The sequence below is a fragment of the Ascaphus truei genome, chromosome 3, assembly GCF_040206685.1.
Source record: "Ascaphus truei isolate aAscTru1 chromosome 3, aAscTru1.hap1, whole genome shotgun sequence".
Lineage (NCBI taxonomy): Eukaryota > Metazoa > Chordata > Amphibia > Anura > Ascaphidae > Ascaphus > Ascaphus truei.
The window spans coordinates 215,887,436-215,915,238 of NC_134485.1; the positions used below are offsets into that span (position 1 = coordinate 215,887,436).

Genomic DNA, 27,803 nt, shown 5'->3' on the forward strand with positions numbered 1-27,803 from the left:
CCCTTCATCCCTTTCCCCCCCTCCCCTTCATCCCTTTCCCCCCCTCCCCTTCATCCCTTTCCCCCCTCCCCTTCATCCCTTTCCCCCCCTCCCCTTCATCCCTTTCCCCCCCTCCCCTTCATCCCTTTCCCCCCCTCCCCTTCATCCCTTTCCCCCCCTCCCCTTCATCCCTTTCCCCCCCTCCCCTTCATCCCTTTCCCCCCTCCCCTTCATCCCTTTCCCCCTCCCTTTCATACCTTTCCCCCCTCCCTTTCATCCATTTCCCCTCCCTTTCATCCCTTCCCCCCCTCCCTTTCATCCCTCCCCCCCCTCCCTTTCATCACTCTCCTTCTCCCCCCTTTCATCCCTGTCCCCCCCTTTCATCCCTCTCCCCCCCTTTCATCCCTCTCCTTCCCCCCCCCTTTCATCCCTCTCCTCCCCCCCCTTTCATCCCTCTCCTTCCCCCCCCCTTTCATCCCTCTCCTCCCCCCCCCTTTCATCCCTCTCCTCCCCCCCCTTTCATCCCTCTCCTTCCCACCCCCCCCCTTTCATCCCTCTCCTTCCCCCCCCCCTTTCATCCCTCTCCTTCCCCCCCCCCCCTTTCATCCCTCTCCTTCCCCCCCCCCCCTTTCATCCCTCTCCTTCCCCCCCCCCTTTCATCCCTCTCCTTCCCCCCCCCCCCTTTCATCCCTCTCCTTCCCCCCCCTTTCATCCCTCTCCTTCCCCCCCTTTCATCCCTCTCCTTCCCCCCCCTTTCATCCCTCTCCTTCCCCCCCCTTTCATCCCTCTCCTTCCCCCCCCCTTTCATCCCTCTCCTTCCCCCCCCCTTTCATCCCTCTCCTTCCCCCCCCCTTTCATCCCTCTCCTTCCCCCCCTTTCATCCCCTCTCCTTCCCTCCTTCATCCCTCTTCTTCTCCCCCTTCATCCCTCTGCTTCATCCCTCTCCTTCTCCCCTCCATCCCTCTCCTTCCCCCCTCCCCTTTCCCCCTTTCATCCCCTTTCCCCCTTCATCCCCCTGCTGACACCCAGCTAGCGGGCAGCCTCTGTCTCTTTAAGAGGCTGTACCAGAGTAGACCAGCCCCGCTGTTCCCCTCCTCCGGTGACCTCACTAGCTCTGCCTGCGGCTCCGATGAGAAGGAGGAGGGTAGTTTGCAGCAGTGGGCAGGGAAGTGAGGGGGGCTGAGCACCCGTGTGTTGATATCCAGTAGGTGCTGCTGCTTGTTGTCCTTTGTGTCCTGGCAGAGGATCTCCCTGTGGCTGTCAGTGCAGCCCTCCTCCTCCCCTCCTCCGGAGTCATGGCCAGCAGTAATAGCAGCAGTAATAGCAGCGCCCTGAACGGGCGTCTCCCGGGGGCCCGGGGCGCCAACCCCCGCAAGGGCCGGATCCTGGGCTTCATCGATGCCATCCAGGACGCGGTGGGACCCCCGAAACAAGCGGCGGCTGACCGGAGGACCGTGGAGAAGACCTGGAAACTGATGGACAAAGTGGTAAGAGGAGGGGACCCGGGCTGGGGGCGGGGGGCATCCTCTGATGATAACCAGACCCCTGTAGTGCTTCAGATGGGTACAGCAGTTCATGCAAAGTACTTCTGTTGGTGCTAATGTAGGAGGGAGGGGAATGGTGTTGACAAAGTCAGTAGAGATCTGGTGAGTAAAGTAAATAAGAGATCACAAGCAGGTCACTGTGTTTTTGATCTTTTTCACCCCTTCCCCCATCTAGGAAACTGTCTGATCTGGTTGCTACGTTATCCCAACAGTATTGGGGGGTCAATTCCAACATGGCCAAACTCCAAATTAAATTGTAGTTCAACTTATGACATTGTGGCCATAAATGTTTTTTTATTTTTTTTAATACAATTAAAAAGTGTTTTACTATAAATGTAATGAAATCTCATAAATTAACCTCCCATGAGGAACCTTTTCTGAGGTGAGGCTGCAAGACCCTTTCAGTGACACTGAACTATGGTTGAGAAACATGAGCTGTGTAACTTACTATTTTTAGACAGATATTGTTAGTGTATAAGTCATGTGGACCGGATTCTTCAAATATTAAAGGTTAGATGATGGTAATTGCATTGGATTGATCATTTAATGGGGTTGACTATCCCAGTGAATGGGGTAATCGGTTAGTGACGGGTCCACGTGTTGTATGGTCCCTTTTGCGCTGAGTTCAACATTGGGTGTCAATCTGGGGTTTTGTTGGGGCTGTATGAGGTCTCTAACTTCTTTTACTCTGTGAAATCAACCTACACTGTTTACAGCAGGTTGGGTCATTTGTTTAAAAGTTGCAATTTAAAGGTGAAACATCTTTCCTAAAATTAACATGTAGCACTATTCTGATCCTGAACAGAACAACACACTAACTAATGCTTCATCTCAGAGACACTACAAAGAGACTACAGTCTTCAGAGTAGTGTGCAGTGTAAATTGTGTTAACCAACAGGAACACTTTTTTTTTTAAAAATTTCTCCTCTCTGTACTTTTTTTTTTTTTCTGTTGACATTCGCTATTTTGTGGGTCTTTATAGAACAGTCATGTCATTGAGTCTACTTTTGTTTTACTTCACTTGGAAAACTGTCCTGAACATGCATTACTCCTCTTGTCTAGAAGAGGAGATGGATTTTTATGTGGAAAGCTAAAGCAAGTGTTTACAGTATATCCCACCCTGGGGAAAAAAACCCCAAAACATCTGAGTCATACACCCTACGTAAACATGTTAAAGTAATGGGTTAGATAGAACAATTCATATAAAACTTTGCCAATGTAGGGGGTGACCAAATGTGGTCTCGACAGCATGTGGGGTTAAGAAGCCTTTGGCTCAATGTTTCTCAACCCTCTCATCCGGATATCCCTGCCAGATAATGACAGAGTGCACATACAGTATGTGCTCATAACTCTCCTATGTGAATATGTGATTAGCTTAAAACGAGGGCCCTGATGAGGGGGTTGAGAACCAGCTGCTTCTGTTCAGTGAGGGCAACTTCTGTTGTGAGCAAACTTGGGCTGTCTCTTGTATTGGCTGCTGAAAAGTGACATTTGGCTTAACCAAAACTTTAGGTCGCAAGCTGATGTTACTTGCAATTGAGGATTCGGAAAAATCCATACCTGTAGGAACCACCATCTATATTGTTTTATTCTTTTGTAGGTAGTGGTGCATTTCAATGAACTGAATGAGTTACTCTTAGTTTTTGACAATACTTGAGACACAGTAACTGTTTCAGATGTTAAGAAGTCTGTTGATTCAGTTGGTCATAATAATATTGTAGTTGAAAGGCAATAGCCATGAATGCGTTTATTAATTTGGCTATCAATTTTTTTCTCTCCAACATTTGCATAACATTTACCAAATATAGTTAACGTATGGTAACAACTCCTGCAATACTTCATGCTATACTTGCTGCATGTGTTCATTTAATCATTTCTTCATATTTTGTTTATTAGGAGTAAATAAACATATGCAAATACTAAAGCTAAAAATGTAGATATTTGCAACTTTTGGGAAAATATTGGTGAACATTGAAATACCATTTATAAACTGAATGATGGATTTATTTTGAATGATCACATAACATTAAATTAAAACGTGCCTAAGGAAAAAACATATTTCTTAATCAAAGCTGTTAAAAGGCAGTGTTTTTACCAGTGAACTACTCCTTCAAATGATATGGTTAAAAAAACAAAAAAAGCACACTTTATTTTTTGTAGAAGTAATGAGGCAGTATCATAAGTACCCTCAGCCATCTTGGACTGAGCCATAGTCTGATGTGGGAACTAGCACACTACTGATTGGTCCTCATCTTCAATATGCAGTGAAGAGGTCTTCTCCACTTTAGAGAAGACTGCAATCACATTGGAGTTTAGTTGAACTGTCCAGCACCTAGATGACTGGCTCACAGCATATAGAGTAGTGACCTAATCTCGGTGAGTAGTGCTATGGGAGTAATTCAGTGCACTCTGAAGCAGCCTTTTGTGCATTATCAGCCAAAAACTTTGTGGGAGTTTATGGCCAATAACGACCCGAACAACATCTTTGGAGTAAATTGCTTACTTCCTAAATCTCACATGAGATTGGCTTTGACTGTGATTCAGAGATGCTCCTGTGAGTTATAGGGCATTTTACATTTATTTTTACATTATAAGTGGGTCATTTTTGAGCCACTAAAACTAGTTTCTCATCAACATTTCTGTGTAATTGCAAACTGTTTCGGAAGTTGACAGTACAGTGTGTGCCGTTCAGATGAGAAAAGAAAGGTTACATTTAGACTGCCCCCCTCCCTTTGCCAGTTGAACTGAAAGTCCAATAAACTTTTATATAAATCCTTCATTTGATGTCACACTTCAGTAGTTATCTATTTCCACCTTCAAATTTACCACAACTGCGCTTACGAAGGAGAGAAAAGAAATCTAATGCATTTCTTACAACAACAAAAAATAACTTGAGACTACTCGAAGGGTATGTTACAGTATGGTTCAAAATCTGTTACATCTATAACATATTTTATCTTTAACTTTTCATGCAATGTCTTTATATTATGTATAACCCTTTTCACCTAATGTAACCATGTATCTATCAACATAATTCAATGCCCAGGGCAATCTGTACTTGAAAACGAGGTAACTCTCAATGTATTTATTAGTTCCTGGTAAAACGTTTTATAAATTATAGTAACATCTGTTTTTAAGACATACACGTGTAAAGAGAAATCTTCTCCCTCGTGGAAAACGTTACAATTATTGCTGCTAATTTATTTTTGTAAGAGCTTAATTGTGCAATATGTAAAATGAAGATTCATGCTGCATGCTGTCTTCATAGCTCAAGATGAGTGTTTATCAACCAAGGTTCCAGTTTACCTAAAAGTGTCACACTTACAGGTTGTCCCACAGGCAATCAAAACATGTAATTTCAGTGTATTGTTAAATGTTTTGAGTTGTTTAAAATGCTATACAATTGGACTTTACAATTGAAGGGGTTAATTATTGCAAATATAGATTTTTTTAGTAGTATTTAGATATTCAGTTTCTAACCAGTCTTTTATAGAAACTTTGAATTTGAGTATTAATAAGCAGATCGTTTCCATCAGGAACTGAATCCTATAGGTAGGGATTCCCTGTGAGGGGACACAGCTCAAGAGACACTTGAATAACTGGATACATTCTCCCTATCTTCAAAGTTAGGGATCTCTTTGCTGCACTAAAAATAAACAACTGGAAATCTATTTGACAGGCCCCAGCTGGGTTTTTCTGTGCCTGCCAGATTCTCCTCCATCCTTTTCTCTAATTCAACCACTGTTCTGGCTATCTGATGTTCTGCAGTTGGGCTGGGAAGAAGGAAAGTGGCCCTATTAATACTACAATTCTCATTTTCTTCCTAGGAACAGCCATTCACATTTATTAGTTTTCTGTATATGGCTCTCGTGTACTTATAGGATTTTCTTTTGTGCTACAGTACATTTGTGAAATTAATAATGTGTTGCATCTTCACCGCGCAACTTTATTTTTAGTTTTTGAAACTTTGGTACAAATACATTACTCCAAAATATCAGATGGAAGACTGTCCCGAAAGGTGCTGTCCTGTGCTTACAAGTGGGTTACTGCAGGGGTTCTCAACTCCAGTGTTCAACCCCCCCCCCAGTCAGGTTTTCAGAATATCCCAGCTTCAGCACAGGTGGCTGTCGAAGATTGAGCCACCTGTGCTGAGGCTGGGATATATTTTAAAACCTGGCCCATTGGGTCTTGCGTACTGGAGTTGAACCTCTGGGTTACTGTATATCTTTGAAAAAATAATTTAACTACAGTATAGTGTTGTAGCTGATTTTAGAGATGACTATAAAAGCAATAACCACCCAGATTGATCTAATTCTTGTAAAGCTGATCTGTTCTAAACCCCTCCACCGTATATTGTAACAGTGGTTCAGTTCTGTACCCCCCACCCCCCCCCCCCTGCCAGGGCAGGAAACTTGGCATTACTAAATGTGAACACACACAAACGTTCCTAATCGGCGCTCCCAAATGTAAATATATAGTCAAACAGGACTATTCACTTTTTTTTTTCCCTTCCAATTACTACTACACAAAGTGATGGAACTCCTGTATTAAATTGTAATGATCTCCCTAGATGATGTATTAAAGTGCAATAAAAATGTATACCTTAATTAAGATTGATAGCCATGATTACAAACGATGTAAATCCAAATTTGACTTCTAAATAATCTTACAGAATATATAACCAGTGACTTGTAGCATAAAAAAAGCTTATTGCTGCTCAAACCCTGTGAGTAATGTGTACTACAGTGTAAATCAGGGCTCATCCCAGGGGGCCAGATCAGAGAACATTTAGAAGTTCTGTACAAGGATCATAATTGTATTGTAATATAATTTGAGGCAATTCAAGCATCTTTAATGGAGCCAGGAAACTGTGATATCAGTCAGGGACTGTATCAGCGTTTTAGAGGGGCAGTAGATAGGCTTAGAAAAGGGGAGGCAGATTTTGCCAGCTAGGATTTCAAAAGAGGGTAGGCTTGGGGGGCATTTTAACAGTGTAAATTGTAAGGTGTCTGTAATATAAAATAACACCCCTCCTCTCTTTGACCTATCGCTCCTAGAAATTGAGTTTCCTTGAATGCAATATTTGCATCAATGGTTTTTGGGGTTAGCCATGTTTCTGTGACACGATGGCTTTGGGTTTATGCATAAGGCACCATGCCCTTAGTTCATCCAGTTTGAGCAGCAGGCTCCGGATATTTATATGGGCGACAGAGCTTTTTGGAATTTGAAGGGATATTCTCAGGGGTATGGGACAGACTTGAAAAGGGAGGTCCTGGGTTAAGTTCAATATCACCTGCTAAAGAGAGCAATAGTATGAGTAGAAATTTGAGTAGTTGTTTGCAAGTTGTAAATTTGTGATGTTTGCCATTCGAGTGAGCGGTGCTTGGTGTGCTGGTTTTTCATAGTTCTCCACCAACATTTAGTAGATTAGTGCAAGGCTTTTGAGTAATCCAGGGTGTATGGTGGTGTTGGGTGTGGGCCAGGAGGGAGGAGTTTGTAGTGAATAGAGAGGGCAACATTTCCATGAGGCCACACGAGAACAAAGTTGAGGTACATACCAGGTTCAACATTACAGAAGTAAGTAATGTTGCATGAAGCTGTTGTGAGTGAGTGCAGACTAAACAGTAGGGATGTGCATTTTCCTTGTTAAAATGTTTTTGCTGCATTGCAATGCTAGGGCCTATCCAGGGTTTGCAGAGGCTTGAGGGTGGGTGTGTGTGTGGGGGGGGGGGGGGGAGGGGAAGACAGTTGTGTGCAGTCAGTTTTTGGAGAGGCTGCAGTAAAATAAGGTGTAAAGGTGGGGGGGGGGGGGTTAAGTGTGCAAGCTAACAAGCATGGGATCATAATGTGGTCAGAGTAGCTCACTGTTTGTTTCCTTGTGTAGAAGAGTTTGCAGTAGGTCCAGTCCCCAGTCCACCTCTTGTAAAATGCGTCACTATTATTATGCTAATGACAACCCTGCTAGGGATCACTACTTTTTCTGTACACCATAGTGAATTGTGCAGCCATATCTCAAGAGAGCTTTTCTTGTCAATTGATCCTCAACTACTAGATAACGATTTGTTGATGGACAGAGCGCTGGGTCCAAGATTTGATGACCCCAAAAGAAGTAGAGATGTGGTACTGAGGCTTCATCAATATGCGACTAAGGATAAGATCATAAAGGTTTGCAGAAATAGAGGCTCAATTGATTTTGAAAATGACAATTCAGATTTTCCAGGATCTGTCCAGGCTGACATTAGAAAGACGAAGAGGATTGCGAGCGGTGACAGCGATACCCCAGGAAAAGGGGATTCGCTATCAATGGGCCTTCCTGTTATGTCTTATTGTTAATCATGAAGGGATAGCTTCGTTATCCTGAGGAATCCGCATCCTTTCTGTCAGCGCTAGGTCTGGACCCCAAGGATAAATCGGGTCGGCAGCAAGGATCTCAAGGCGATAATACAGAGGATGAACGATAGGCCGAGGGGGCGATGGCCTAGAGAGAAAAGAGACAGATTCGGCTGCATATTTGAGTCCACGATTTCTGGAAGATCCAGTATGAGTCCACAGTTGTCTCTGATTGGCGATCCATGGCGGTTTGTGGTTTCTCCCCATTTTCTTTTATACCCCTGATATTCTATTGTTGGGATAGCTTTATCTGTGAATCGAGGCCAAAAGCCCAATACTGGGCCATTGGTCTGTTAAAGTGGATATTTATATGGAGCTAGTGATAGAGTGGACTGAGGGCTCAAGTGCTTGGTGAGGTGGGCGAGGTGGGTTTCGGCCCAAAGAGTCTTACAGGATTATTTTTTGCGGGGGGCTGCACACCAATCTGGTACTCAGATCACAGACATAAAGGACATTGTGTTCTATTGAAGGACAAGATCAGTTATTGCTCGAGAATCAATGCTAACAGTTTTTGACTATTCTATTAGAAATGATAAAATGTGATGTATGGTTTTTATCCGGGTTGCTTACTCCTTTATCTCTAAACGTACTATATTATGAAGAATTATATATGTTTATATGTTCCCTAGTTAGAAGGAATTGATTTTTTTTTAAATCCTTAATTTTTATACGCTGGTCAAGTTATAGTGAAGGTGTGATCAGGAGGTTGAGAGGGGGTGGGGTGTACCGGGTGGGAGGTCTGTATTCCCGACGTCAAGACTCCTCCAGTAGGGCCATATGCTCGACAGGCCTGGCTGCAAAACTGGGATGAGTGGCTGTATACAGAGACTGATGGAGTTCCACAGGCAAAGGATAGGGAGGGGGGGAGGGAGAAGACTTAAGGCGAGATCAGTAGAGGTGGAAGGAGGAAAGGAGACGGTATGGATAGAGCGCCGGAAATGGGCAGGACTATAATGCGAGATCAAAGCTGATATGTATTAAGGAGTACATGAGTGGAAAGGCTTAAAGGAAAGGAGGAGAACTTTTGTAGGTGATCCGAAATTTGATGGGAAGCCAGGAGAGGGATTTAAGGAGGAGATAAGCAGAGACTGTTTTAGGAGAAAAGTGAAAACAGTGCAGCATGCCATATCAAGCAAGTTATTTCTTGTAGGTCTTCCTGATTATTGCAGACGCAGACAGAATCATAAGCAAAACAAACTTTTTTTTTTCCTTTCTTTTGACCTTTTGCTTGAGTGCATCCTGTTTACAGTTGCATAGAACTTGGACAGTATTAATTTTACATGGTAAGAACCTGTTTTGTACAATAAAAAAAAACTGACTTGGCTCTGAAACGCACCTGGCATTTCACCCCTTTCCCCGCAATTATTTTATTTAACACTTTAAAATCCTTGGTTACCAGTAGTTTTTAATAATGAGTAGTTTATCACCTTTCTGTGTGGCAGCAGTTGTGCTAATGTAAATAAAACAGTGCAACATTGTGTGGGTATTTGGATAGTGTTACTTGCAAACATTACTTGGGTAAAATGTTGCTTCTACTGCGATTTTCTGAAAATTGTAATCTGCCAGTTGTAGACCCTGATAACCAGGAGTAAGCAGGTTTGTAACGGAGATAAAACTGTCGGGTTCTGTTGAACAGTTTACAGTTGCGTGATTACAGGAGCTGTGTGGATAGGGACTCTGCTCTTTTAACAGCTCTGTTCTCATGGGGTTGGACAGTTTTTGATCTGTCGTGTGAGTCAACATTTTGCTGTTTGTCAGAACATGTATAGTACAAGCAACCTAAGCTTCAGTGCACATGAACTGAACCTCAGCCAGTCAACATGCACGTTAAAATTGTCTGGTCCTGCAGAATTAATTTCATGATGAGAAAGCTGTCCTTGTAGTTGGCGTCCTGTATGCGGTCCAGGAACCTGCCGCCGACGCCAGCCACTTCTCGGCTAAGGTAAGTGCCTAAACACCCCCCCGCCCCCCCACACACACACACCACCACCCCATGTCCTTACCCTAAAACCCCCTACCCTAAGCACTATAGCCTCTTAAATTAACCCCCTACCCTAAACCGTAATAAAACTTTCCATAGAAGCGGCTTGCGGCGAGGATTCCAGCAGCGAATCGGCTGCGGTGCAGTGTCTGTCTGCAGTCAAACGTCGGCGGTGACTTTGTCGCGGTGAAACGGCCACAACCAAATGTTCCACCAGTATGATTGATTGCAGACTATTTTTTAAAGAAAAACAGAAAGTGAATCCCTGCGCTTCTCCCTTTGGGATAGCAATAAATGGGGAATAAATATATATGGTGTAAAAATCTATAAGATAAAGGAGACGTTTGATTACATCCTTTGATCAAATAATGCCGAGCCTGCTAACCACGTCAAGGTAAGTCTCAATAGCAGGTCCCTACGCTAAATGCATACTAACTGTTTTTCACATTTGTTTGGCCAATCCCTTTGCCAGCGGCATGCTCCTTACATGGAGAAGCACGGTGATTATATATTTGTTTTACATTTTCTGTTGGGCCGAATTAAATCCTTTGCATCACGCTCCTAGAGGGCACCACTATTAGGGTGTTATTAATGTAATTGGCCAAATCACCTGCAACTGCTGCTTATTGAGCAGCTTGTGGGAGGCCAGTCCCTCCTTTTTCAAGGTATGTAATCTCCCAGCAAGGTCTCTGTATTTTCACTATTCACTTTACTTGCAGACATGTAAGTATCCTCACTGGTATCTGCAAGTTTTTAACTGTACTAGGTTATATAAGCATATGCTTGGATATATTAACCCCTTCTGGGTTTATTTCACATAACATTAGTATGCATTTAGCGTAGGGAGCTGCTATAGAGACTTACCTTGATGTGGTTAGCAGGCTCTGCATTATTTGATCAAAGGATGTAACCAAAAGTCTCCTTTATCTTAGATTTTTACACCATATATATTTATTCACAATTTATTGCTATCCCAAAGGGAGAAGCGCAGGGATTCACTTTCTGTTTCACATTTGTATTTATTTTATTTATTTATTTATAAAATATTTTACCAGTAAGTAATACATTGAGAGTTACCTCTCGTTTTCAAGTATGTCCTGGGCACAGAGTAAAACAAATAATACATGGTTACAGTTACATAAATGAACAGAGTATACATTATATACAAGACATTGCGTGCACAGTTAAAGAAAATATATATTATGAGCGTATGAAACAGTTATAGACCAGGTTAAAATGTGAGACAGCCTTAGATTTGAAAGAACTTAAACTGGTGGTGGATGTGAGAGTCTCTGGTAGGTTGTTCCAGTTTAGGGGTGCACGGTAGGAGAAGGAGGAACGTCCGGATACTTTGTTGAGCCTTGGGATCATGAACAGTCTTTTGGAGTCTGATCTCAGGTGATAAGTTCTGCAAGTGGTAGGGGTGAGGAGCTTGTTCAGGTAGCTGGGTAGCTTGCCCATGAAGAATTTAAAGGCAAGACAGGAAAGGTGAACTTTGCGCCTAGACTCTAGTGTTGACCAATCTAGTTCTTTGAGCATTTCGCAGTGATGTGTGTTGTAGTTGCATTGGAGAACAAAACGACAAATTGAATTGTAGAGGGTGTCAAGTTTGCTAAGGTGGGTTTGAGGTGCCGAGCCATATACTATGTCTCCATAGTCAATAATTGGCATTAGCATCTGCTGTGCGATACGCTTTCTGACCAGGAGACTTAGGGAGGATTTGTTCCTGTAAAGTACCCCTAGTTTGGCGTAGGTCTTGGTTGTCAGGGTATCAATGTGCATCCTCGAATGTTAAGTGGGAGTCAAACCATAAGCCCAGGTATTTAAAACTAGTGACAGGTGTTAGGGTGGTGTTAGCATTGGTTCTAATCAGGAGCTCAGTCACTGGAAGCTTTAAAAATTTAGTCTTGGTCCCAAATACCATTGTTACAGTATTGTCAGTGTTTACAAACAGTTTGTTTTGAGAAATCCAGTTTTCGAGTCTCAAAAAGTCAGACTGAAGTATGTGTTGAAGGTCAGAGAGGCTATGGCTGTGTGCATACAGGATTGTGTCATCTGCATACATGTGTATTGAGGCTTCCTTACAAGCTGTGGGAAGATCATTAATGAACACTGAGAAGAGTAGGGGCCCCAGAACAGAGCCTTGCGGGACACCACAGGTGATATCCAGGGGGTTGGAGTTAGAGCCTGAGATGGACACATGTTGGGATCTTCCTGATAGGTAGTACTGAAACCAGTTTAAAGCATGCTTCCCTATTCCAGAGCTCTGGAGTTTAAGCAGGATAGCATGATCAACTGTGTCAAAAGCCTTTGCAAAATCTAGGAATACTGCACCAGTGAGTTGTCCCCGTTCCATTCCACACTGGATTTCATTGCAAACTTTTAGCAGGGTAGTTACGGTGGAGTGTTTGGGACGAAACCCAGATTGGAATTGGCTAGGGAAATTTTGTTTGGTATAGAAATCGCTTAGTTGGGAGTGGACACATTTTTCCATGACTTAGGATAGAATTGGGAGAAGTGAGTTTGAGACAGTGTTTTTGTCCCCACTTTTGAAGATTGGGACAACTCTGGCAGTTTTCCAGGTCTTAGGGATATGGCCTGCAGACAGGATAGAGTTGACTATGGACGCAATTGGTTTGGCAATGGCTGGGGCACCAAGTCGTAGGAACCTAGATTGTAGTAAGTCGGGTCCACATTGACTGCTTAGTTTTAGTTTGAGGAGCGCTTGTATAATCTCCTCTTCAGATACTGGGCCAAATTGAAAATTGTGGGCAGTGTTGGGAGGGGGTGGGACTATAGGGGTACTCCCAGGATGAGATTCAGGTTTGTGGTTTGGGCTGCGTTTCGCTAATAAGTTAGTGGCACACCCCACAAAGTAATCATTGAATGCATTTGCAATGTCAGTGGGGTTTGTCAGAGTAATATCCCCCTTAGTGATATTACTTGGTTGTTGATGGTTAGGAGGCTGGAATATATTGTTGATAACCTTCCAGAAGTTAGCTGGGTTTGATGTATTTTGGTGCAGATTGTCAGAGTAATATTGTGCTTTTGCATGCCTTGTTTGCCTTGTGCACATGTTCCTCATGCATCTGTAGTGATTGAGATCCTTGGTAGTGCCAGTTACTTTGTAGCTTTTCCACAAGGCATCCCTGAACTGGTAGAGTGCTATAAGGTCAGGTGTAACCCATGGAAGGTGGGCCCCCCCGTACCCTTATTTTGCGTAGTGGAGCATGGGTATCGCAGAGTTTTAAGAACTCAGATTGGAAATAGTCGAGCACAGAATCAGGGTCGGGAATTAAATCTATTCTGTGCCATGGGCAGTTGGTAAGGTCATCCAGAAACTGTTGTGGGTTAAAGTTTTTAAATGTTCTAGTGAGGAGAACTTTAGGGCTTGAATGGGGCGGTTTAATTTTCCTTACACAGTACACTATTGCATGGTCAATGAAAATATCAGGAAGGATGCCAGAGGATTGGATTCTGCTGGGGTTTGAGGAGAGAATCCAGTCTAGCAAGGAATGGTTATGCGATTTCAGGTTTATCCGTGTGGGTTGGGAAATGAGTTACGATAGGTTAAGTGACTTGAGTTGTATCTGGATTTTGTGGTTTTTAGGGTCAAGCCAATTGAAGTTGAAATCCCCAAGAACTAGCAGCTCACTCTTCTCAATCAGAGAGGAAATGGAGCCAAGAAATTGGGTGATATCAGTCAGGGATTGTAGAGGGGCTTGAGGGGGGCGGTAGATGCCAGCAAGCAAGATGGGCTTAGAAAAGGGGAGGCAGATTTTGCCAACTAGAATTTCAAAAGAGGGTGAGCTTGGTGGGCAATTTAGCAGTGTAAATTGTAATGTCTGCAATATAAAATATGGCCAATCCCTTCGCCAGCGGCATGCTCCTTAAATGGAGAAACGCGGTGATTATATATATTTTTTATTTTTTTTAAAGATCCTTCTGTAATTCACTCATATTTAATTAGTGTGTGTATCTATCAAAGATTGCTCAGGATTTCTAAATGGATGCAAGATGAAAGCACAATATAATCTTCCACTCTTGCATCAGTAGTCCAATTTGACAGAAATATACATTTCTGATTAGAATTGGAACCCTCTCTTGGTACATGGCCCAGGAACTCTAACTGGGGAGTATCTCCTGCACTACAGATAATGTGCCTCATTGAAACATCAAATGGTGACACACCGGCAGGAAGTTGGCTGTGGTCATTTTAATTGATCGTGTTCCTGAGAAAAGAGCACTTTATCTCCCAGTGTATGACTAGAGCAGTCCTACTTCTGGAGGTACCTCCCATTCAACAGTGCTAAAGAGTTGCTGCTTTAATTTGCTTGCACACTTTATACAATATGGAAATATTCATTTCCTCATTTCTGCACTTTTTAACAATATATTTATAAAAGTAGTTATTTTCCACACTGTTCCGTTGGTATCCCAAAGTTCTTTTTTTGTCATCATTGTAGGTGATCGAGCTAATTTGTGCTGGGTAAAGTTTCTGGTGCATAACTTTTCAAGGCTACACTTTCTGGTATTTTCTTCTTTTTCTGTCTCCAGCCCACGCACCAACAGAAGTGGATTCTTTCTCGAATTCTTGTCTAACACCTTTTTTTTATCATCGCCTACTTTCTGAAGATGTGTTTAGATACTTGTTCTTCTTTCCTTTTTTATTTGCATCACCAAAAACATTTTTTTTTTTTAAACTTCTAGAGTTATTTAAACATTGCATATGTTTTGAATTATAAATACATTAGTTGAGAAGCCCATGTCTTGAAGTTAGGAAAATGTTTTTTGTTTTTGTACTACGACAGGATAAACTTCTGGTAAACATGCAATCCTTTTGTAATTGTTTAGAATTTTACATTGTATTTAAACAGAATATTGACGTGTTTGTACTTGCAAGATTACGATTTGTATGTTGTCTCTACTATCATTGTACGCTATGCTTAATGTTTCATTTCACTTTTGTAATTGGTGTTTTAGTCTTTTATAACTTCTTTTTTTTTTTTTTTTTTTTGTAGCCATGTATTTTGTTACTGTCTCCTGCGCCCCCACCCCACACACATACTTATTTGTGTTTGTTTCTTTATATTGCTTATCTTTGCTTTAGAGGAACACTATGTTCCTGCAAGAGACTATAGTACTGTAACTTGACCTGCTTTGCCAATTAACCTCCTAACCTCTGCTCCATGTAGTGTTCATGGTCTGCTTACACAGTATCATGTCCGTGTTTACTTTCTCCCTTCTGCATGCTCTTGTTTTCATACAAGTAGCACGTTTGATTACTTATGGTTTTTATTACAGTATTTCATATGCAATACTTTTATTTTGATGTTTCTCACTTGTTAGAGCAGTTATTATACTTATTTTATTAGACGCTCGCTTTGTTTATACACTATAAAATTGTTTTATTTGTATGTTTTGTCATTTATTGCACCTGTACTTCACATGAATATTTCACTTATTGAGCTGTTTTGGGTTTGCTGTCTGTCCTTAAGGTTGTTGAAGTTGCCCCTCTCTGCTGTTTCTGTTCCGGTGCACTCCGGTGTGGGGTGGTCGGTGTTGCTAATTTATTGTTTGGTGCGAGAACTTTTCCCAGTGTTGCGTTGATTGTATGGCAGGGGTGCTCAACCTCAAGGGCCATCAACAGATCAAGTTTTAAGGATATCCCTGCTTCAGCACACGTGGCTGTCACTTTGAGCCACCTGTGTTGAAGCAGGGATATCATTAACCCGACAAGCTGGTGGCCGTTGAGGACTGGAGTTTAGCACTCCTGCTGTGGTGTATATAAATACAGGTTTGTTCAGTGTTATTCAACCGAGATTCCTCGGACATCCCTAAAGGGTTCCCTGCAATTTTCAGGTCATTTAAAAATTGTGCCAAATACAGAAGATTTTACACTGTATCTGATCTCAGACGCTATTAGAGAGGGTTGAGGTTCTTTACAATGCATCTGACAGCAGTAGGGTTGCCAGGTGTCCGGTTTTCAACTGGACAGGCCGGTAATTCTACTGTCTGTCCGGATTTACACTAAGTGGTTCGTCATTGGCCAAACATCATTAAACTTGAACAAATTCTATATATCATTTGTGATGAGTGATACTGTTACATTGGTGCAGAAACTCACACATTATATCACATACTACTGTGAATTCTGGGTAAGGTCATTGATATCTCCTATAATTTTTATTTTAGATATATCATTTTAACAAATGACTGGTCGTGTGACCATTACAGATAACATAATGGGAATGAATAATGAAACAAATCTTAGGCTAGATCCTCGTTTAAAAATTCAAGGTTAAAATGGCCTTCTACATTATGATAATGTAATGTCTCCTCAACTTCCACATGCAACCGGTGTAGAATTCTATGTATGCACTAGCCTCCGTCTTCCATATTCAAAGTATTGCTTCCATTAGTTGACTGTTTTTATATGCTACAGCAGTGTTTACATTTTGCTTTTTAAAAACCCCACATTACCTTGACGACACTTACACTTCGGCTTGTGTGGCCCAGTACAACGTTTTCCAAAATCACTGCACAGAAAACATACTGGGTTGCCTCAGCGCTGTGTTTTAGCAATTGTTCAAAACCTAGACTTATTGTTTGAAATGCTTAGCTTCTTACAGATAAAGTTTGGTATTGAACCTGTATTTGCTCTCGCACTCCGCTCCTGGGTCCCTATGATGTTTTGTAGATGTATCCCCTAGAATAGACCTAAAAAGATTTGCGATTTTTGTTTTCTTCACTTCATCACCAGACTGAAGTATTTTTATATAATAAACCTGTTTGTTACCACCAGGACTGGCGCTGAGCTGCATGCTTTCATAGTGTGACCGCAAAGCGGCATTGTCGGCATTGTGACCGTGCCTGATGGGTCAGTCACAGCCGCACCCCTTAGTGCGTGAGGGCTGGCAATGGGAGTGAGTCAGAGCGCTCCAGGAGGCTGTGACAGGAGGAGGTGACACTCTGCCGCAGATGCTAACACACACTAACCCACCGGTTAACAAACAACTGGCTCTTAAGCATTCCACTGCTGCTATAAACATTTTTTTCCTTTTTCTTGTGTGTGATCTACAGTTCATTCTCATAGCCAAGATCATCCATTTTTCTTTTATTTTTTTTGTCACGTGCCTTTTATCAGGAAATGCGATATTTGATATCCATTATTGCGTGCGCGTGTATATACACACACCACTTTGTTCTAGTGCAAATTGTCTGTATACGATGAATCAAACCAATATGTTGAATAATACACCAGTTGAGCAGGAATACATTGTGTTGCTGTCAGTATGCATGTTCAAGATATAACGTGGACCATAGGGCGGTTAAAAGTTTAAGGTCAGTGACAATAAAAGAATGTGGAATAATAACAAAACAGAATGTATGTCTAAGCTCACACGGAAAGTGTACCTTTTTAAGTAACATACATTTCATTTTTGAATAAGCCTGTTAGTTTTATTTTTCTAAATAGGCCTAGGTATCTGATCTTCTGGAAAGACTGTATTGTGCATTTCATATTCTATAAAATTATAGTTTAAATTCATAAATTGCCTGTGATATGGATTGTAATTCTGACAAATTGGTTAAATGTGTCCCTTCAGGGATTTTTTGCTGTCATGCTATATTCATTAGTTACATTGTATAGAAAGATAAAATACATGTTCATAAAGTTTAACCTATTTTAAATTTAGATGACCGATCCTATATTTGTATTTACAGTAATTTTATCCTGGTGGACAATTAAAAAAAAAAAAAAACCCAGTGAAACATTATCCAATGATGTCTCTCTCATAAGGGGAAAATAAATTCCTTCCAGACTCCAAATAATGGCAATCAGATTTTTCCTTGGATTAATATTTGTTCAATGTTTACTTTATATCCCTGCATACCTTTCCCTTCTAAAAAGATGTCCAGCCTTTTTTAAAGATATCTATTGTATCTGTCATCAGTCTCCATGGGTAATGAATTCCACATTTTAATTGGCCTTACTGTAAAGATCCCTTTCCTTTGTTGCTTGTGAAATCTCCTTTTATCCATCCTGAAGGGATGACTTCTTGTATTGACCCTGACTATATTTACATATAGTTACCATTTTCCCGCTTACACACCACCTTTTCTAATGTAAATTTTTTTTTTTTGAATTTAGCTAACCGGTCCTCAGTCATATTTTTCTATCTCCTTTATTCATTTGGCCATCCTCGAGGTCATTAATAAACAACTTGAAAAGCAGGGGTCCTAGTACTGATCCTTGAGGTACTCCACTCACGACTTTAGTCCAACTTGAAAACATTCCATTTGACAACTGTCTATCCTTCAATTCGTTTTCAATCCATGTGCAAATGTTTTTACAGAGACCACTTTCCTTTATTTTATACACTAACCTCTCGTGTGGAACCGTATCAAAAAACTTTGCAAAATCTACGTAGACCACATCAACTTCATTACCCTTGTCTAAATTCCTACTTGCCTCCTCAAAGAAACTAATACGGTTAGTTTGTCTCAACCTATTCTTCATAAATCCATGCTGACTATTACTAATGATTTTGTTTTCCATAAGGTTATTCCTGAATATTATCCTGTACTAAACTAAACCTTCAAGAAGTTTCCCCACTTTTGATAGGCTTACAGGTCTGTAATTGCCCTTTTGTGATCTAGCTCCCTTTTTAAATATAGACACTCCATCTGCTTTGTCAGTCTTGTGGTACTGAGCCTGTTGGAAATGGAATCTTTGAATATTAAATATAATTTGGTTATGACTGAACCTCACTCCTTTAAGAACCGCTGGTTGCATGCCATCAAGGTTAGGTGCTTTATTTACCGTTTTCAAGCCACCTACAGTATGCACTATAGAGGTTGTGGCTTCCTTCTGTTGCAATATTTTTGCAATTGACTTCTTGGTAAATAATTTAACACTGCTGCCTTTTTTTCCCTTATCTCCAATAATTTTGCTGCCCATCTCGCCCTGAGAGGGTCCTATATTCTCTTATCTTTTTGTTCTAAAAGGGACAACAGTGCAGGTCTATACTTTTTTTAAGTCGGTGTAATTTATCTAAGCTGCCAATTGATTGGCCCAGATCCTGCTCACCTGAGCACCCAATATGACGGCCTATTTCGAAAGTGGAACTGCTGTGCTTTTCATAATGGTTGCTATAGTAACCCCAAAAAGCTTAATGCATTAAAAAGCACATAAAGCGTGGGAACTTTTTTTTTTTAAAGCACTCACATTCCTTAGAGCAGCAATACTACTTTTCCCATTTCAATTTTATTTCTAAATGTAAAGCATGTGACCATGTAAAGTATAATTCTACATTCTTACCCAAGCTGGCAATGGTTTGGTGCTCCTGTTATAAATCTGTCAAAATCCTGATTGTGTGCCTAACCTAATGGCCACCTTTCAGTTTCAATCAATCCTTCAGTCAGTGTAACTCAGCAGCTACAATGTATCCTGAGGTTACTAAGGTAACATTATGTATAGTTACAGCTCAAACTGCTGGGAATAATGACAAAAAATGGTCACAAACAGGAAAGTGTTGCATAGATCTTGTGTTGCTTGAGAGATGGGGTAAAACTTGCTATAGACATGGTGTTTGAAAACTCATTAAAATGGCACAAATGAGGGGAAAAAGTCATTATCTAATATAGAACTAATTTTAAACAAATAAGATTGCACATGTTTTGCTGCTTTTTAAAAATGTCATTGGATTTATTTCACTTTGGGCTTTGGAGGTATTGCCATTTCGATCCCTTTTGGGTGCTCTTTGTAACTACTACGTCATGGGATCAGACACTCCAGAAGCCCCACGACTAGTAGTTACGTCTCATAGTGTGTGCTCATTTTTGTAGGGAAGATCGCGTTCTCCACGTCATTAGTGATGCCGCAATCACGTGAACGCCCCAGAGGAGCATCAGATTAGGGTAAACAATGTATCATATCACGCACATGAGACCCCTTAAACACATCACTGGACATTGGGTCACTAGGAGGGTTTGCCCCTTTAAGAAATGGCCATCTCTGGTGACTTGCCATATAGTGTGATGTGATATGAAATATTATGTATTATAAATCTGGTGCTTCGGGGGTTAATGTAGCTAGAGTTTTTCTTTAAAAAATACAATATATTGTGTTTATGATGGGTCAACACTCTTCCTGGGTCTCTGCAGACCTTTAAAGATGAATTAATGGGGGGGGGGGGAGGGAGGAGGAGGGTAGCGGCGGCTGTCATTGCTTATTTATAAAATGTTTTACCAGGAAGTAATACATTGAGTTACCTCTCGTTTTCAAGTACAGGTATGTCCTGGGAAAGTTCAGATGACAAATACATGGTTGCATTTTACGGTGGTGACACGTCACATGGCCCAGTGGCGTCATTTAACGCCGTGTTGCCATGGAGACGCATCTGAATCCCGGTAAGTTTTAGTGTTTGTTTGCAGAGTCCCCACGCGATCCCCCGGCATTAATTTAAATGCCTTGGGGAGGAGTGGGGGACCTCTGCAGCCGCTCGCGCCCCCCCAGACAAATTTCCTGGCCCCCCCTGGGGGGTGAACCCCCTAGTTTGCACACCACTACATTATATACAAGTCATTGCATGCACAGTTAAAGATAATATATTTATATAGGCGTATGTAACAGTTACAGACCAGATTAAAATGTGAGACAGCTTTAGTTTTGAAAGAACTATGACTGGTGGCGGCAGTGAGTCTCTCCGGTAGATTGTTCCAGTTTTGTGGTGCACGGTAAGATTTACTTTGCTGAACCTTGGGCCCATGAACAATCTTTTTGAGTCGGATCTCAGATGATAAGTGCTGAATGTTGTAAGGGTGAGGAGCTTGTTCAGATAGACGGGTAGCTTGCCCAGAAAGTATTTGAAGGCAAGACAGGAGAGATGATATTTGCGCCTAGACTGGAGTGATGACCAATCTAGTCCTTTGAGCATTTTGCAGTGATGACTGTTGTAGTTGCATCAGAGCAGGGGTGAGCAAACTTTTTATGCTGAGTCCCCCTTTTCATCCATGAAAGTTCTCGGGGCCCCCCTGCCTGATGTAATCAATCACATGAATATAAAAAACCTTTATTACACAGTTTACAATGTAAATACAAATATGTCTAAATACTTATTTCAACAGCTCGCGCTTGCAAAATTAAGCTGCGTCCACACTGCTGCTGAGAGCGGTGACATCACCAACTCTCCAAGCATGAGCACAGGATGTCCTGCATAATTTTGCAAGCACGAGAGGGGGGTGGAGGGGCATGGATCGGGGCTATTTTTGTGTGTGTTTGTGTATTGACTGCTGCTGAGCGCGCTTCAAAGTCAATTGTGTTTGTCTCCCGAAGCGCCAAGCTTTGGAGACCGTACGCCCTTAGTTTGCGTAACGCTGCATTTAATCACAACACACATACACATACGCACAATCACAACACAGACACAGCACACATACTCAATCACAACACACACTAATATCACAACACACACTCAATGACAACCAACACACACACACAATCACAACACACACACTCACAACACACATACTCACTCATAACACACACAACACACACTCAATCACAACACACAATAAAATCAATCACAACCACACACAAATACACAATCACAACACTCAATCACAACACTCAATAACAGGCACACAACACACACACAACACACAACACACAATCATAAGTCACAGACTTTCACCTGGGGGGAGGAAGTACTACTGTAAGCCTGCTCCAGTCCCCCATGCTGCTGAAAACTGGGACGGGTAACACAGGAGGAGGGCATGTCTGTGTGCAGGGAAGGAAAGCCCCGCCCCCACAACAATGCCCTGCCCCCTCTGCATGACACAGAGCAGAGAAGCAGCTTCAGCACAGAGCTTCTGGCCGCCGTGCACAGCTCTGCCCGCTCCCAGGTTTCCCCGCACGCACCTAAATCTTGCCCCCCCCCCCAGTTTGCGCACCGCTGCATTAGAGGACAAAGCAGCATAGTGAGTTGTAGAGGGTATCAAGTTTGCCATGGTGTATTGGGGTTGCCGTGCCATATACTATGTCCCCATAGTCGATTTAATTGGCATCAGCATCTACTGTGTGATACATTTTCTGACCAGCAGACTTAGGATTTGTTCCTATATAGTACACCTAGTTTGGCATAGGTTTTGGATATCAAGGTATCCATGTTCAACCCAATTGTTAAATGGGAGTCAAACAATATGCCCAAATATTTGAAACTAGTAACAGGGGCTAGGATAGTATTACAGTTGGTTCGAATCTGCGGCTCATTCATAGTAACCGTTAGAAATTTAGCCTTGTTGGTCTTATCCGTATGATACCATTGTTGGTCTTATCCGTGTTAAAAATCCGTTTGTTTTTGGAAATCCAATTTTCAAGTCTCAAAAATAGATTGAGATTAGATTGACGTACATATCCAAGGTCGGAGAGGCTATGGCTGTGTGCATATAAGATTGTGTCATCTGCATGCATGTGCATTGAAGCTCCCTTACAAGCTGTAGGAAGATCATTGATGAAGACTGACAAGAGTAGGGGCCCAAGAACAGAGCCTTGTGGCACACCACAGGTGATATCCAAGGGGTTGGCGTTAGAGCCTGAGACACATGTGGGATCTACCTGATAGGTAGGAATGAAACCTTTTTTAAAGCATACTTCCCTATTCCAGAGCACTGGAGTTTGTTTAGCAAGATAACATGATCAACAGTATCAAAAGCCTTTGCAAAATCTAGGAATATTGCACCAGTAAGTTGTCCCTGTTCCATTCCACACTGGATCTCATTGCAGGATAGTTACCATGGAGTGTTTTGGGGCGAAAGCCAGATTGGTATTGGCTAGGGAAATTTGTTTTGGTATAGCAATCGCTTAATTGGGAGTGAACACACTTTTCCATGACTTTGGATTGTATTGTGAGAAGAGAGATTGGCCTGTAGTTTGAGACAGTGTTTTTGTCCCAACTTTTGAAGATTGGGACAACTCTGGCAGTTTTCAGGTCTTAGGGATATGGCCTGCCGACAGAATAGAGTTGATTTGGAAGCAAGGGGTTTGCAATGGCTAGGGGCACCAAGTCGTAGGAACTTAGATTGCAATAAGTCAGGTCCACATTGACTGCTTCATTTTTAATTTAAAGAGCACTTGTGTAATCTCTTCAGATACTGGGACAGATTGAAAAATTGTGGACAGTTTTGGGAGAGGGTGGGGCTATAGGGGTTCTCCCAGAATGAGGTTCATGTATGTAATTCAGGTTACATTAAGCTAGTAAGTTAGTCGCACACCCCACAAAGTATTAATTGAATGCATTTGCAATGTCAGTGGTATTTGCCAGAGTAATATTGTCCTCTAGTGATATTACTTGGTTGTTGATGGTTGGAATATATTGTTGATAACCTTCCAGACGTTATCTGGGTTTGATGTATTCTGGTGATTGTCAGAGTAATATTGTGCCTTGTTTGCCTTGTGCACATTTTCCGCAGGCATCGGTAGTTAATATCATTGGTAGTGTCAGTTTTCCACAACCCATCCCTAAAATGTTAGAGCGATATAAGGTCGGTTGCTACCTACGGAAGGTGGGGCCCCCCATACTCATTCTGTGTAGTGGAGCATTGGTTTCATAGAGTTTTTTTTTTTTTTTTTTTTTTTTACTTTTTTTTTTACATATAAATAAGTCGTTTTGGAAATAGTCGATGGTCCACTAAAAGTGAAGTATGTCGTTAGAAGGCTATAAATGATAGCCAGATACTACTGTCAGCCTCAAAGAAAACAATATTCTTAAATTATTACTTGTACACCCCAGAGAGGTGATACAGGTTACGACTTGGTTGTAGTCATGGCAAAAAGACTAATCAAACCATACACTACATGGGTAAGAGGACCTGATAAAGGACCGATATCCATTTGTCACTCATAATTTAGAAGCAAGACGGTCTGAATTGGTCTCGACCATCATAATTGCATGAATTTATTGATATGACTCGTGTGTTGGAGGAAGGAAGTTATGGGTGCGTTTATATTTTGAGGCAAAGATTTAAACAAATTTTTTTTTTTTTTTTTTAAGGGGTGGGGTTTTTTTTTTTCTGTCGTAACACCATTAACCTAACAGCTGATTTTTAAGACTGTGAGCTTATGTGCTTCTTGATGAGAAAAGAATGGTATATAGGGCTTGCTGTGGAGTTATGAAATCAGAGGTTAAGGCTAAACACGTGAATTTTCATATTTCTATGCCAGTGACCTCTCTGGGGGAAAACCCTGACATATGGTAACATATGATATAGGGATTTCTGTTGTATGTTTTATCCTATTTTACGAAACAGTTCTAAATTTACTGTAATTGTATGTTCTTGTAATTACAGAAAAAGATCATCTGTATTTTCGTAAATATTAAAACATTCTTTAAGGAATGCTTTGGGGCTCTGGAGAGAGTTTACATTTCCAAACATCATTTTGCTGCAACGTATTTTTCTGTTAAGTGCATAGTTATTTTTCTATAATAAACAGGGACCTGAGACCTTGATACGCGTGTGTGTGTGTGTGTGTGTGTGTGTGTGTGTGTGTGTGTGTGTGTGTGTGTGTGTGTGTGTGTGTGTGTGTGTGTCGAACACCAATGCATAGCTTTCTGGGATACCTAATGGTCACATCTAACAATGAATAGCTACAGCCTATCGCTCTAAAGCTAGGTAACGTGGCTTTATCTATACAAAATCAGTAGTATCTTTGCAAGCCGCACACACTAGTTACCATCATTTGCAATTTTAATTGAATTGAAAAGTTTGAGTATATTTATTTCATGATGTATTAAAGTATTTTTTAACCTATCATACAGATACCCTATACATTCAAGTATCTGTGCCTACACATACACCCTAGGACTACCTATGAGGCTACTACATAAACAGTTTTATTTCATCAAGGGAATCCTGTTGTAGCAGTCTTCTTGAGATGCATTGGAATGTTTACACACTATTTTAGTGCCAATTTAGAATATCCACAACACACCCCACCATGGGATTCATAAGGAGTGCACCCATGAAATGGATATTCTTCTTCTTTTCTCTCCCTTTCTCTTAATTATATTGCGCTTCCTAGGAAGCTATTATCCTTAGGTAGCACCCTTACAGTTAGAGCGAGCTATTTCTGTACCTTTGTCGCCCAGATATATATTAATTACATATTTTGCAGAATTTCTTGGTTGGTGGCAGCGTATAGATATGATTGCAATTGAGTAAGGGGTTAATATTAATGGATTGAAAGGGGAGAAAAGGGGAGTTGGCTAGAGTAGCAGTGTGTATTAACCCTGGTTGAATATCTAAGTCACATGCTTCATTGTGTGCTGTTTTTTGTGACAGATGGTATAAGGGAATGGGTTGAGGGGAGATATTATTCATTTTAGGGACCTTTTTTGAAGGTGAAAAGTGGGCCAGCTTGCGAGCTGTGTTAACCCATGTCCTGTATGCAGGTCACATGCTCACAGGTGTGCCGTGCCGTATGTAACAGCATTGTCTTCTGGTGACGAAAACTTTATTTGTACCACATGAACTCCATAATCTGTCTTCATCTGTCCATATACAGCTGAACCCCGTTATAACGCGGTCCTCGGGGTCCACAGAATGAGACCACGTTATAACCTGGATTGAGTTATAAAATTTAGCCGCGCGAGGACTTACTGGCATCTGCAGCTCTCTCCTCTCTGGAGCGGTCATCTCTCCCTGCTTCATTCATAGACTTGGAGTTCTCCTCTGCGCTCCAAGTCTACGTAAGTGCCGCACATCTGGACAGAGCCCTATGAAGCAGGGAGAGGAGAGAGATCTAGATGCCGGTAAATACTCATGCGGGGAAAGGAAGCCACACTCAGACCGCGTTGTAGCGGATTGCGCTATAACGTGGTTGAGCTGTAGTTTGCTACTTTTGTGTGACACTCCAATTTAGGAACATGTCTGTGTGCCAGCAGTCTTGCACTGCCTCACATCTCTCATGTTTACAGTTTGTTTAATAATGTCCAGTTTGAAGAACTTTTTATTCGTTTCACGCTCTAAAACCTAACTGCTAACAGCACAGCAACAGATACCATTCAATATACATTCCAACACATCGCTTTAGTTAGTGGGTATCACAGGCGATTCCTAACCAAGTGAAGAATTCAACCGTGATCAGAACAGAGTTACAAAACAGTTCATAGAAAATTCACAATGGGGTATTCTTTACATCTGTATTTCCTTGAAATGGGATCCCGGAGTAAAGCCTGATTATGAAATGATGTATTTAAAAACCGTAAACTTTATTTTAATAATCCTGCTAGAAGTCTGCTTGTAACTTTTTTTGTGTGTGTGTTTGTTTCTAGTCATAAGATTTTGCTACAGATTTACTCTATGTAGTGTTCAAAGGGGTATAATTGTTGTCTTCATGAATTGACACATCAATATATACTAGCACTACTATAGACCTCCTCTCCCTTAATGTTACTTTCATGTCTAAGCACTTATTCCCATGCTCTGTTATTTATTTGATTACCACATGTATTACTACTGTGAAGCGCTATGTACATTAATGGCGCAATATAAATAAAGACATACAATAGACCGTGTATTAACCCCATGGTTATACATCTGTCCCTAAGACAAAAGAACCCATTCATTGTTTCTCTACAAACCTTGCAATTCCCAATCTCACTCTCCTGTGGTTTATATTACATTTGTATATCCTCACATTGTCACTGATTTATTTGTTAACTATTGGGATTTATTTTAGTGATGTATTAAATATGTTTTAATAGCCATGGGCAGAGGTGCGCAAACTTGGGGGGGGGGGGGTTTAAAGGGACGGAATTTTCTGGGGGTGCGGTGCCTATAGAGGCTCAGTGCTATTCCCCAGAGCATTTAAATGACATTGCATGACATCGCGATGGCAACGTGACATCAGAAGATGCTGGTGAAGGGGGGGGAGAGAAAGCAGACAGGGGGGCGCAGACTGAAAAGTTTACGCATCCCTAGCCTGGGGTGTGCACCACAAATGTACTTATTTTTGAAGATCTATAACGCCTGTCATTTGATTTTGTAATTTGTCTACCATTTAAAAAAATTTCAATCTATTATAATATTTAAAAATATAGATTTTTTTTTTTTTCCCAACAGCTTTACAAGTCAGCCCATGAAATAAGCAGCATGTTTGGTGTGTTCTGTTCAGTGTCTGGTCTACATTTGTAGACCTATTAAACCTACTGTAAACTAGGCATTCAAAGTGATGACATGTTGAAGTGGCTTTATTTTATTGCAACTGTCATTTAAATTAGGGTGGGTCTGTACTGTTATGATGTTGAAGATCATAACGCTATAGGTTCAGTTTCTTCATTTACTGCCGTGAGACGGTTCATGGATGTAAACTGACAGGCCACAATCTTTTGCAACCAGTGCAATTTTTGGTATACATAGAATGAAGAATATATTGTAAGAACTATGAAGTCAAACAAGCAATCTTTCCTTCAGAGAGGCCACAATGACCAAAGGTGTCGTGTTAAAGACAGATCTTGAAACTATTTAGAAGTTTCTTTCAAAATGCCATCCCGGATAATCAATTACAGTCTCCATTTCAAATTCTGATAAACGGTCACCAAATAAATGGATTATAGGAGACAGTCCAAACTAAGCGTTTGTTTTCTTCTGAAAACCTGTATAAGACAGATCTTGTTGTCTAAAGAAGCTCAACTTATTTCATCAGGCCTCGTTTTAACAATTCTCCACAATAGCTAGAACAAGAAAAATCTTGAATTTGTATGTACAGTAATTGTTTTAGTGCCAAGATAAATGCCTTAATGCTTGCAAAGTAAATGCTTGCATAATGACATACATAGATGCCACCAGCACAAAGCAAGTAACGTATGTTTTGTCAGATTGCTGATTTGCTTCAGCTGTTTTGTGTT

At 41.3% G+C, this 27,803-nt stretch overlaps 1 protein-coding gene across 5 annotated transcripts in view; it reads left to right on the forward strand.

Annotated features, from left to right (window-relative positions):
- Nucleotides 1-1,108: 1,108 nt before the first annotated feature.
- The window catches only part of CBLB (Cbl proto-oncogene B), a 132,246-nt gene continuing 105,551 nt past the window's right edge, over nucleotides 1,109-27,803 (forward strand). Inside the window, exon 1 of one of the 5 annotated variants that reach the window (XR_012799856.1) lies at nucleotides 1,109-1,466. Coding sequence is in view for 2 of the 5 variants with exons in the window: in XM_075590093.1 (XP_075446208.1) it covers nucleotides 1,275-1,466 (192 nt within the window). In the remaining 3 variants the exon portion in view is untranslated. Of the gene's footprint in view, nucleotides 1,467-9,715; nucleotides 9,856-27,803 lie in introns of those variants that run through there. The other 4 variants (XM_075590093.1, XM_075590092.1, XM_075590095.1 and 1 more) reach the window with 4 other exon arrangements.